The 12,152-nt window shown below is 44.7% G+C and overlaps 1 protein-coding gene across 2 annotated transcripts in view; it reads right to left on the bottom strand.

The window, feature by feature from the left end:
• TMTC4 (transmembrane O-mannosyltransferase targeting cadherins 4) overlaps positions 1-12,152 on the bottom strand; it is a 64,104-nt gene that overhangs the window by 11,769 nt on the left and 40,183 nt on the right. For both annotated transcript variants that reach the window (XR_004678859.1, XM_035003105.1), the window contains 6 exons: positions 11,330-11,532; positions 9,692-9,863; positions 9,474-9,605; positions 1,055-1,134; positions 788-895; positions 537-678 (listed from right to left, as the gene is read on the bottom strand). Coding sequence is in view for 1 of the 2 variants with exons in the window: in XM_035003105.1 (XP_034858996.1) it covers positions 537-678; positions 788-895; positions 1,055-1,134; positions 9,474-9,605; positions 9,692-9,863; positions 11,330-11,532 (837 nt within the window). In the remaining variant the exon portion in view is untranslated. The remainder of the gene's footprint in view (positions 1-536; positions 679-787; positions 896-1,054; positions 1,135-9,473; positions 9,606-9,691; positions 9,864-11,329; positions 11,533-12,152) is intronic.

Here is a 12,152-nt window from a genome sequence, read left to right as displayed (position 1 = left end):
AAGTCACTATGGAACACACTCTTTCCTATTTCCATTGGACAATCTCAAAACAGTTTCAAATAAATCCCCCCGAGCCTTCTGTTACAGAAAGAACAGTTAGTACGAACGTCTGGAGATGCAGGGAGCGGTCTTTGGAGGAGGAATATGGAAGCTCAGAAACCATATTATGGATTTGTTTTTTTATCTCAGCTTTTATTTGTGTTTTTGAAACAGAGAAACTGATGTTTATCAGGAAGTGACCCTCAGAGTACTGTTTTACAGAGCACAAGGGACTTAAAAAATTCGAATTTATTCCTTGGTTTAACCTGTGGCCTTGGAGAGAACTTACACTTGGCTAATTCAAGTTGAACTGCTCTCTACTTGGAGCTTAGAAAGTTACAGACGAGGAAATCAAACAGCTACCTTCAAGCGAGGAGCATATGCGAAAGAACTTTTCAAGGTGCAGGGTGCTAGCGTGAGTGGTGCTTCTACCATTTTATTATAAAAAGGGAAAAACCAAGCTTTTCTTCTGCAGCCTCTGGACACTTTACACTTACCAGCCGCCCGAGGTTGTAGTAACAATCTGGGTACTTCCTTCTGTGTTTGATTGCTGTCCGGTAACTCTGCTCAGCAGCTTCAAACCGTTTCAGGCTGTTCTGAACTATGCCTAAATTCATCCACGCGGCAGCAAAGTCTGGCCTGGAAAAGCATTTTTTAAAAAGAGAAACAAGGAGAAGAAAGGCTCAGACCCCAGAATGCCGGAGCTCCTCTCTTTGCCACTGGCGTAATTCTACAAACCCATGCTTACTGTATTTGTACAGCTAATGAGAGCAGCTCTTCCGCTTCCTGTAGCTCATTCCTCTCTTTTAAGATGTTTCCAAGATTATTCATGGCATGAACATACTTGGGATTTAGTCTGCAAGCGGAGAGAGAAACCAAACCGTCTGTTAACGCTCAGTGGCCTTCACTAAACTGTCAGGAATTGGCAAAGATATCTTAAAGTTGGGGTCTTTTTTTTAATCCTCGACAGTTAAAACAATACATGGATATGAATGAGACAAGACGCTTGCAGTACCTCACAGCTTCCCGGTAATATCTGATGGCGGCTGTCTGATTGCCTTTATCGGCCAGGTTCTTGCCAACATTGTAGTGAACCTGAAAATACAGAGACAAACTTGGCCATCAGCTGATAGGCTTCTTTGTTCAGAGCAGGGATACATATCGCAGCTTCTCATGGAAAACAAGAGTGAAAGGTAAAAAACAAAATAAAACAAATAACCCACGCCACTAGAACTTTGGCTAAATCCCTACAGAGGGCAGGCCAGGGTCATGCTTTAATCCCCCATCCTGTAAGAAAAGATGGGAAGGACAGGGTGCAACAAGCAGATGATATCACTTAGGTACAACAGAAAGATACTTACCTAAAGAAACCTTGAAAATTACAAAGTGGGATTAGTGCGTGCTCGCTTCGGCAGTACATATACAAAGTGGGATTAGTGCTAAACCCTCAGCTCCCCTCCTGCCCCATTAGGGCTGAGATGCAAAATCCAACCACACATGGCTGTGAGAGGGAGCAATGAGGATTCTGCATTTTAACAACTACAGCCCTTTCTTACAGGACACCTTTCTTCTGTAGCATTGCAAACATTCTAGTTTATGCTAATGAAATTCTCCCTCCCTCATTCCTTCAGCCCTGGCACTGCTGGAAGTTAGAGACACCGTGGCCAGCAAACCTGTCGGACCCCTGGCTCCTGAAGCCCCGGCTGTGAGTCCAATGACCCTGTTGGAAAGTGTGTCACTAGAAGGCACCCCGGGCTGTGGAGGACGGTGGGTCCCCAGGATGGCACCTGGTCCAGGCAGGGGGAGGGTTGTCCTGAGGAAGGGCCCTCCCTCCAGTGGAGATCTGCAGGGGGTCACTAGTTAAAGGGGCTGGAGTAAGCATGCCGGGCAGAGTGGGCAATGGGCAGGCTCTAGGGCTGGAGGAAGCCCAGTGTGTTTGCTTGAGCGACTACAAGATGCCCAATATCACTGGAATGCAGAGGGCAAGGGAGAGCAGGCCAGAGGGTGTGCGGAGCATGCTACACAGGGAACCCCAAGTGGTGACAGGTCTGGTTTGGTCTTTGCCCAGAAGCAGAAAAGGCCAGCACAAGGTCTGTAAGTGTGTGAGTTTCCTAGGGCCGCCATAACAAAATACCACAAGCTAGGGGGAGGGATGTGTGTGTGTGTGGCTAAGACAACAGAAACATATTTCCTCACAGTTCTGGAGGCAAAGATTAAGGGGCAGCAAGGTTGGTTTCTACTGGAGGTTCTGAGGGAGAAAGCTTCTCTCCTGTCTTCTGATGGTCACCAGCGATCCTTGGCTTACAGCTGTTTGGCTCCAATCTCTGCCTGTCTTCACATCGCCTTCTCCCTGTGTGTCTGTTTCTCTTTATAAGGATATCAGTCATATCGGATTAAGGGCCCACCCTGTACCAAGGCCCCCATTCATAAGTACCAGGGGTGAGGATCTGAACATGTCCTTTTTGGGGGCACAATTCAACCTATAACAAAAGCCAGGCGTAGGAGGATGGCCAAAAGTCATAATCAGAGTTGTAACAAGTTAGTCACACTGCGGGGGCGCCTGCGTGGCTCAGTTGGTTAAGCAACTGCCTTCGGCTCAGGTCATGATCCTGGAGTCCTGGGATCGAGTCCCGCATCGGGCTCCCTGCTTGGCAGGGAGTCTGCTTCTCCTGCTGACCCTCACCCCTCTCATGCTCTCTCTCTCATTCTCTCTCTCAAATAAATAAATAAAATCTTAAAAAAAAAAAAAAAGTCACACTGTGGGAAATGTGAGTGGGGAAGAAGCAGATGTCAGAGGTCCAGGGACAGCCTGAGGCTGCAGGCCCAGCAGGGAAGGGAGGACAGCAGACTGAACGAGGGTGGTGGTGAACGAGCAGAAGAACTGGAAGAACACTGTGGAAGCAAAAAGCACAGAAATTGCTGATGGATTGATAAGAGTGGGGAAGCATGTCAAGAATGAACTCGAGGTTTCTAACTTCCAGAACTGAATGGATGTGATGGCTTTGCAGGGAGATACGACAGGTTGGCTGGGCTTGCTTGGGGGGATATGCATCAGGCTGATTTTGACATCCTTGGAGAACCCAAGTAGAGAGACCAAGGTGGCCACCTGAGCTCAGGAGAGGAGCAGGCTGGGGATGCCAACGTGGCAGGAGGCCGAGGCGGTACAGCCACGGGTCCTGGGATCATGCAGAGCAAGCCAGCCAGGGGAGGAAAAGATCCTGTAAGACTTTCTTGTTTCAACCTCGCTAATCAAACTATCAGCTGGAGAAACCACCAGGGGATAATGTAGCAAAAGACAGAGAACCAGGTGATAAAATGTTCCAGAACTAGAGAGAAGTGCGGGTCTGGCCACATTGTGAACACTCTACATGTCACTGACTTGTTCTCTTTAAAATAGTTAATTTAAAAAGGTATTCAATAATGATTTTATTCTGAAAATCAATTTTTAGTTGTGGTAAAATAAAGTTACCATTTTAACCGTTAAGAACATTGTTTTTATTTGAGCACACAATGTTTCATTAGTTTTGGGTGATTATAGTTCAGTAGGGTTGAGTGCATTCACACTGTTGTGCAACCAACCTCCAGAACTCTCCCCATCTTGCATATTTGAAAGTCTGTACCCATTCCACAGTAACTCTCCCTTTCCCCTTCTCTCTGCATCTGGCAGCTACCATTTTACTTTCTGTTTCTATGAATTTGATGACGCTAGATACCTTACAGAAGTGTAAGCACACAGTGTTTGTCTTTGTGACTGGCTTGTTTCACCTAGCATAATGTCCTCAAGGTTCATGCATGTTGTAGCAGGAGCCAGAATCTCCTTCCTTTTCAAGGCTGAGTAATATTCCACTGCATGCTTATACTACATTTCGTTCATCCATTCATCTGTCGATGGACAGACGCTTCGGTGCTTCCACCGTTTGGCTACTGTGAACAATGCTGCTATGAACATGAGTGTTCACACATCTCTTTGAAATCCTGCTTTCAATTCTTTGGGGTATCTATCCAGAAGTGGAATTGCTGGGTCATGTGGTAATTATATGTTTAATTTTTTGAAGACCTAGAATGGTTAACTTTGTTATGAGAATTTTGCCTCCATGTCAAGAAGAGAGGAAGAGAGAACAAGGAGAGCATTTTTAATGATTGAAGAGGATGGTAAAGTTGACTAGAAGAAACTGGACTCAGAGTTGCAAAGCTACCAGAAATTCTCAGGTCAGCTTCACCTGAGGGCACCAGGGAGGTCGACCTATGGGCATTTTCTCAACTGTACATGGGCTCAGAAAAAGTTACAAGGAAAGGGGCTGGGACCCAAAATGACCCCGGGGCAGAACTGTAGAATCACAAGGACTATCATCAGAAGTATTTATGAGGCTTCTTTTTAGAGGCTTACGATGCTTAGGCCAATCGTAATCTCAGACGAGATGATCTCACAGAAATGTATTCAAATCGGGTGTGTTCAGCGTAGCTCCTGATAACAGTAATCCTGGTGGCTGGCGAGTGCCGAGGGTTGCCATGAGCCTGGGTGGGGCCGGCACCATATACGTATATGACTTCTCTGCATGGCGGCCCTGTCCTGTGGCTACTATCACCCACCCTCCCGAGTTGGGGGACAGCTGCAGCATCATTAAGCATCTCACCCAAAGGGGGTGGTGCTGCATTCGAAGCCAGGCTCCAAAACCTGTGTTTTTCTCACTATATCACACCCATATCCGAGGGCGCTGGCTGAGGATGGGGCCGGTTGCTTGAGGTGATTTCTAGACCCACTCATTCACGCCATCTGTTATTTTTCTTCAAGTAAATAATGTTCTTTGTTGCATGTTAATGGCTGAATTGTACCCCCACCCCCGAAATTCATCTGCTGATGTCCTGACCCCCAGCACCTCAGAATGTGACTGTATTTGGAGACAGGACCTTTAAAGAGGAAATTAAGCTAACCTGAGGCCATCGGGGTGGGCCCTGATCCTATCTGACCGGCGTCCTTGTAAGAAGAGGAGCTCTGCACACAGAGAGAGACACCAAGGTTGCCCGTGCACAGAGGACAGATCAGGTGAGGGTACCGTGAGGAGGCGGCCATCTGCAGGCCTCAGGAGAAGCCAACCCTGCTGACACCTTGATCTTGGACTTCTGGCCTCCAGAACTGTGAGAAGATAAACGTCTCTCATCTAAGCCCCCAGTTAATATATCATGAACTATGGTAATGGTTTAAGCACATTTCAAGTAGCATTACATCATATAGTTCAGAAACCCTTCTGAAAATATAACCACCTCCTGCCTTATCGATCTTCACCTAGAGTTACAGCTTGTCTTCAAAAATACTAGTATTTTTGGGAACATACAGGGAACAGTGCGACATTCTTTTAAGCACACAGGTACCAGAGATTTAACTGCCAATTTTAAAGTCTACACATTTATTTTTATCTAATCCGACAAAAGGAATCACAAGCAGGGCATAGAAATGTATAGTACTGAGCGGCACAGAGTGTACTTTAAACTTCCCGAACCATATTATCGTCCCTTCCTAGGCATCCGCATCTTCGGATTACAGCGAATGCCACGGGTACAGCACGTGCTCTGCAAAGTGTGCTCTGGACGGTTTCATTTGGTGCCTCCCCCAGCCCCAGTCTGGGTGTGCCATCTCACCTCCCGTGCCGCGCACAGAAGAACCCAAACTGGAGAATCCAACTGGTGAGCGATGCGCTTGTGGTCCCCCGAATACAAATTCAGCTTCTGCTCAACACACGACTCCCGCCTCTGCCACCCTTTTTTATGGGCAAATTCTGTTTTCTCAATAAAAAGCTCAGACAAAGAGATCAACTGCCCTCTGCAGTAGACACGGTGTTCTGTTAGACGCCCAGAAGGGCAGCAACCAGATCAGGGAGAAAGACGGAGCCCTCCGGGGGTTGAGACTGTGCTTATTTCCATGGAACGCGTTACAGATCTGATACAGCCCTAGAAGGCAAGCTGTCCGTAATTAAGAACCGAGATAAACAGGCTCACCCAGAGGCCGGCCTCATCCTATGGGTTATAGGGAGGGAAGTATCTGAATGGAAAACAGCTGTCTAGATAACCCATTGTAAACAAACCAACCCCCAAACCCTCATAAACCCTCGTAAGTTCCCTTATAACAGCATTTAAAGAATGAATGATTTTGTTCCCATACAATGGAAGAGACTGAAAAACCCTGTTTATTCTTGAACTTTCCCTCTAGCCTTTGTGATTCATATGCTGAGGCATCAAACCAGCACAGACACTGCAGACAAAACGACCACCATTGTAGCCCCATGACACGGACGTCAACAATGGAAGGTGCGTTAGCACCAGAGCTAAAGCCGGTTTGTTTCAAATTCTCTGCTCCCGGGCGCCTGCGTGGCTCAGTTGGTTAAGTGACTGCCTTCAGCTCAGGTCATGATCCTGGAGTCCCGGGATCGAGTCCCGCATCGGGCTCCCGGCTCGGCAGGGAGTCTGCTTCTGCCTCTGACCCTCCCCCCTCTCATGTGCTCTCTCATTCTCTCTCTCGCAAAAAAATAAAAATAAAAAATTCTCTGCTCCCATTTGATGTTAAAATGTTTTACACACAAAAATAATCTTATAAACCATTCTGGCTCATCCTTAACGAAATACCTCATTGGGGTATTTGATCCTCTTCCTTGTTAAAAGAACTTAGAATTGTTATCTCAGAGTTGATCCAAAGTGGCACATACTTTAAGCTTTAACAATGAAAAGTGACTGTAAATATAATTAAATACTTGGTATCTCATCCACTGTAGGCTAAAGGAATTTAATTTCCACGCTGCTCAGTTCCATCACTAATACTGAGTGCCCACCATCTGCAAGGCAGTGTGGGTGATCCCACCGTTGACCAGGCACTGGCACCATAATCTTTTGAAAAAGATGAGTCTCAGCTGTAAATCTGAGCCTAATCTAGAGCCAGGTGCCAAATACTTACTTAGTAGTCAATGAATATAAAGTGGAAGCCAATACAGAAAATGTATTTCCTGCAACAGAGCTGAATGAGACCAGTGTCTTCCTAAATGAGGTCTCTTCCCTGAAATGAGCCTTGCTTTTTTCCAAGAAGAAGAAAAAAAGGAAGTAAAGATGATTTAATTATACTGCAATTTATATTGGAAAGGAAAACAAACAAACAAAAACAAAAACAAAAAGCCCCAAGATTCTATCTTGCTCATAGGTAACACTGAAAAAGATTCTTAGAAAGGACTATCACCACTGGGTCCATTTTGAAGATGAGGTCTTGTATGTATGTCTTAAATTTTTTTTTAAAGATTTTATTTATTTATCTGGGAGAGAGAGAGAGTGGGAGGGAGAGGGAGAGAGAATCTGAAGCAGACTCCCTACAGAGCACAGAACCCAATGCAGGGCTCCATCCCAGGGCCGCGAGATCATGACCTGAGTCGAAACCAAGAGTTGGACGCTTAACCAACTGAGCCACCCAGGCGTCCCATGTATGTCTCACATTTAAAAAAGAAAACGACACATGCAGACATATGGTTGTGTGTGTGTCCATGTGTGCACACCTTGTGTTTTCTATCCTATTAACATAAGAAATCACTTCCTAAGGCAGACCTATAGGCTCAAACATCACATATGTCACCCCTCCCCCTCACTTACTGGGCAGCACATCATACCAGGTCTCTACCTACCACCGGAATTACTCATCTAGATAATATCAGTTCCATCCTTCTATGCCTCAGTTTCTCCCATTTGGAAAAATAAAGAAAACCCTCTCTCTCAAAACCTTAGAGGGAGGATAATAGAGATTAATTATAGAGCCTCTACAAAGAAATCGGAGTTCCTTGTGGGAAAGCACTATATAAATAGAAGGGATAATTACTGCTATTCAAACAGAAAAGCAAAAATAAAGCAGATCTATTAACATTTATGAAATTAAATCACAGGCAATTTATTTTTAGTAGCATAAAATAAATGGATACGTCAGCAAATCAAATTAAGAATCAAAGCTTGAAGTAATTCACTCTTTTATCTAAGTCTCTTAACTATAAAACATGAACAAGATCTTTTTTTTTTTTTTAATCCAAGAAAAAGACAAACAAGGAGTTAGCACTTTTTATACTATTCTTTACTTCAGGATCACAATACGATGCCAACTATTCATTAGATTTATTCAAATAATTTTGCCTGAAATCACTTCTTTCTCTTAAATATAGGATATGGAAATGAGAGAGAACTCCAGAGAGCTCTTTTTCTCCCCCTAGAGGATCACATTGAAGCATCCTAGGAACTCCTATTTTGATGACCTGAGAGAGAATATATCATTATTTAGCAGTAATCTATACCAATAGAAAATTCTTCTAACCAAACCCCTTGGCCTCCTATTTTGAGCAAGTAGAATTCTCTTCTTGCCATTTAACAAGAAAACCAAAACCAAAATGAGCCCCAGAAAGCTAACATTTCTTGAGCACCTACTACGTTCTAACTACCATATTAGGGCTCTTTGGATGCCATCTTTCTTTCTTTTTTTTTTTTTTTTAAAGATTTTATTTATTTATTTGAGACAGAGAGCATGAGAGGGAGGAGGGTCAGAGGGAGAAGCAGACTCCCCGCCAAGCAGGGAGCCCGATGCGGGACTCGATCCCAGGACTCCAGGATCATGACCTGAGCCGAAGGCAGTCGCTTAACCAACTGAGCCACCCAGGCGTCCCTGGATGCCATCTTTCTTTAAGGCCTCACAATAAGCCCGAGAGACAGACGTTATCTCCCTTCTATAGATAAGGGCACTGAAAGTTCAAAACAGTTTAGTTTTGCCCCAAAAGGCACAGCGGGTTAAATGAAGAGATTGGATTCATCGAGAATACAAGTGACACAAATTCCTACCGGCCGGCTTCAATGAAAACATTGCCAATTTTGAAGTCTACACGTTTATTTTTACCTAATCTGATGAAAGGAATCGCAAGCCGAGAAACCACAGGTGAGAGCAGTGTGTACTATGAAACAACAGACGGCATAATTTAAACTTCCTGAACCAAAGCGCTGCCCATTCGTTAAGTGGTGTCGTCTTCAAGTTACAGATTGGCGGAGGACTTAATCCCGTGACCCGAGCACAGGTTCCGAGGTGTGCTCTGAAAGGACTGACTCTGCCCCTCCCCCAGCCGCAGTCGGATGTGTGTGGTTACCGCCCTGCCACCATTTCAAAGGGCGGTTGCGTGGACCAACTGAAGACGAGCCAAACCTCATCTCAGTAATCCGAAGTTTCACTGACATTGTCTGGTTGTAATGATTTCTTTTGAATTATTTTGGCCCAGTGGAATTGTAGTAAGTTTTATCAAGATCATTAATAAAACCAAAGGAAAAAACCAAGTATTTGGTCATGGTCTTATGCTAGATTCTGTGTGAAGGTAAACATTTCTCTTACTCAGCTGTTGAACTGAAGTCTTTCTAAAGAAACATGGCAGCCAACATACCTTGGCATTGAGAGGACACACAGACAGGGCACTTCGAAAAAGCTCTTCTTCATTCCGCCACTCGCCACAGCGAATCATGCACCTCAGTATGTTTATGAATAAGATTCCCAGTACGACACCAGCAATCAATTTCTTAGGAATAGAGAGATACAGTAGGTGTCATTAGGAAGATCCGTCCATTCGTCTTGGTTATGAATGGCACCACTCTGGGCCAATACCTTTTTCTTAGTGTGTTTACTGAGAGCTCCAAATCCGAAAGTCAGCAGCAGGCAGTACCCAGCACTGGGGAGGTAGAGGACTCTCTCTGCAACCACGAAGCCCACTCGGAAGAACAAGTTACTTGCAGGAAGAAATGGGATAATGAGAAATCCCAGGCCCAGTGTAAGGATCCTGGAAAATGAGAAGTCATTGAAATGGCTATTTTCAGACCTTTAAAAAAAAATTCCTACTCAACATTAAAATAGTGATAAAAGCCCCCTTTCTTTCACGTCATCAGTTGAGGAAAGGTATCAGCAGTAGCAAAGAAATGTCATCAGTAGGGCCTAGGGCTTAGCCTGGCAGTATTAGGATAAGTCATAAAATCGCACTAACACCAAATGCAGGGATAAGACTTGTAAGTTGTCCCGTCCATATGAGTAAGGTTAGAATGATTACATTTTGTGAGATCTTATTAATTCGCCTACTCTTAACCCCACCTTAAACCATGTAGCGTTGAATAGATCAGTGGGTATATTAGTGCAATATAGTTTTCATGGGGAAAAAAACCGCCCCCGCCGCCCCCAACCTTACCAGGAATAATAATACTTGACTTTATAAACTTTATAAAATCTGCAATAAATGAAATCATTTTGGGGAGCTACATCACCGCAAATGTTAGTCAAGCAAAAAGAAAGCTGAACAACAAAGCACTTGTGGAACGAGGCAACATGTCCAGTGTTCCATGTGACATAAGAACAATTAAGAAGCCAGGTGAAATTTGGTGGCTCATCAGTTAAGCGTCTGCCTTTGGCTCAGGTCGTGATCCTGGGGTCCTGGGATCGAGCCCTGCCTAGGGGTCCCTGCTCAGAGGGAAGCCTCCTTCTCTCTCAACCCGTCCCCCTGCTCATGCTCTCCCCTCCCCCACACGTGCGTGGTCTCTCTCTCAAATAAATCAATAAAATATTTTAAAAAATACTATTGCACGTGTATAAGCGAACTGGGACTAAAGTTAGTTGCCCTTTAGAATTATGAACCAATGTAATAGATAAACTTAAAACCTTATTTATTTTGAGAAATTACTAATCTAATTCCATAAACACTTACGCTTAAAGGGAATCAATCACCTTAAATAGTTTTCGTTCTCATGAAACACATTTGCTTTTCCCCAATTATTTTCTCAATAACCCTCTTTTTCTCTTCTTTTTTCTTTCTTTTTTGGCAAGAAAGAATGGTCTCTTTGGGGCAGCAGTTTATTTTCTACGGAACAACAGAAGGACTCGCTAGGGCATCCACCAGGGCTTTCTGAAGGAGAACCGTGAAACAACGGGCACGGCACACATCAATTACACTCTCTGTTCTGACCATAAATTACTCTTTACCACCTACCTCGAAAAGGATCTCAAGATGCTACTTCGTGGGGCCTGCGGGAGCGGGGGAGAGAGCAGTCATCTGTCCCCCTCCTCCAAGGCCACTCCCCACCAGCTGAAGCCGGCAATGGATTCCAAAGGGACGGAACTCATCCTCGCCGGCAATATGTACGGGAAATAAATGTCCTTGGACCCTACTTCCGCCAAACTGTTAAAATGATCAGTGCTGGCTTGAGCGAGCAGCTCTGACTCGATCCCGTGTGGAAGTTAAAATTCAGTGCTGCCTCTTACCTTCTTTTGTGGCCGTCTTCAGAACACAGGGCTTGGCATAGCAGGCCAATTAGGCACAACCAGAGAGCGGCTGGTGCCGTTACCCTCCAGTCGCCGACGGACTTAATGAGGGGGACACAGCCCATTGACCAATCAAAACACAGCCACCAGGGACACAGCAGCAGCCAAGCGTTCAGTGAATAGTAGTAATTATAGTTTATGGCCTGTCAGTCAAAAGGAAAACAAACATGTACTTGATACAGAACATCTACATGTGTATGTAATACACACACACACACACACACACACACACCTTGAAGTTTCACTTTTGAGGCATCCATAGGCTTCCATTCACGGAGAGCAGTTGTGTAAAATAAAATATTGCCAATTTTGATAGTGGACACGAGGCCATCGTTTGCAACTTATTAAATGCGTTCAGAATGCAATAGACAAAATACAGCGAAGCCACCAGACTCTGCTATATACGTCCGTTATATTTCTGGTCGAAGTATGTCCCATTTACTTAGTGATGCCCAAAGTCTGTGACCCAGGAAATCTGAGGCCCGGGGGTCACCTATGCGTCTCACAATATTAAGAACAGGGCTTTCCCTTCTTTTGATTTCTGTCTCTATGAAATGCACAGCTGAGACTCTGTGGCTTGACACCCTCGCCTTCAGAAAAAGCAAACCTTTACAATAAAGGGAATCTTGATACTGCTGGACGTTTAAAGATATGTAACCGATGTGGTTGTATTTTGTCTTAATCCCGCTATATCAGTTTTCTTTACAACAAAAGTAATGGGGTCAGGGGACACTTTAGTGAGGCTAGCAGGGAACCTGATGTT

The sequence above is a fragment of the Mirounga leonina genome, unplaced genomic scaffold (genome assembly GCF_011800145.1).
Source record: "Mirounga leonina isolate KUSES-001 unplaced genomic scaffold, KU_Mleo_1.0 Mir_127, whole genome shotgun sequence".
NCBI lineage: Eukaryota > Metazoa > Chordata > Mammalia > Carnivora > Phocidae > Mirounga > Mirounga leonina.
Note: the sequence above shows the minus strand (reverse complement) of the source record. Positions and strands in the feature narration are given on the sequence as shown.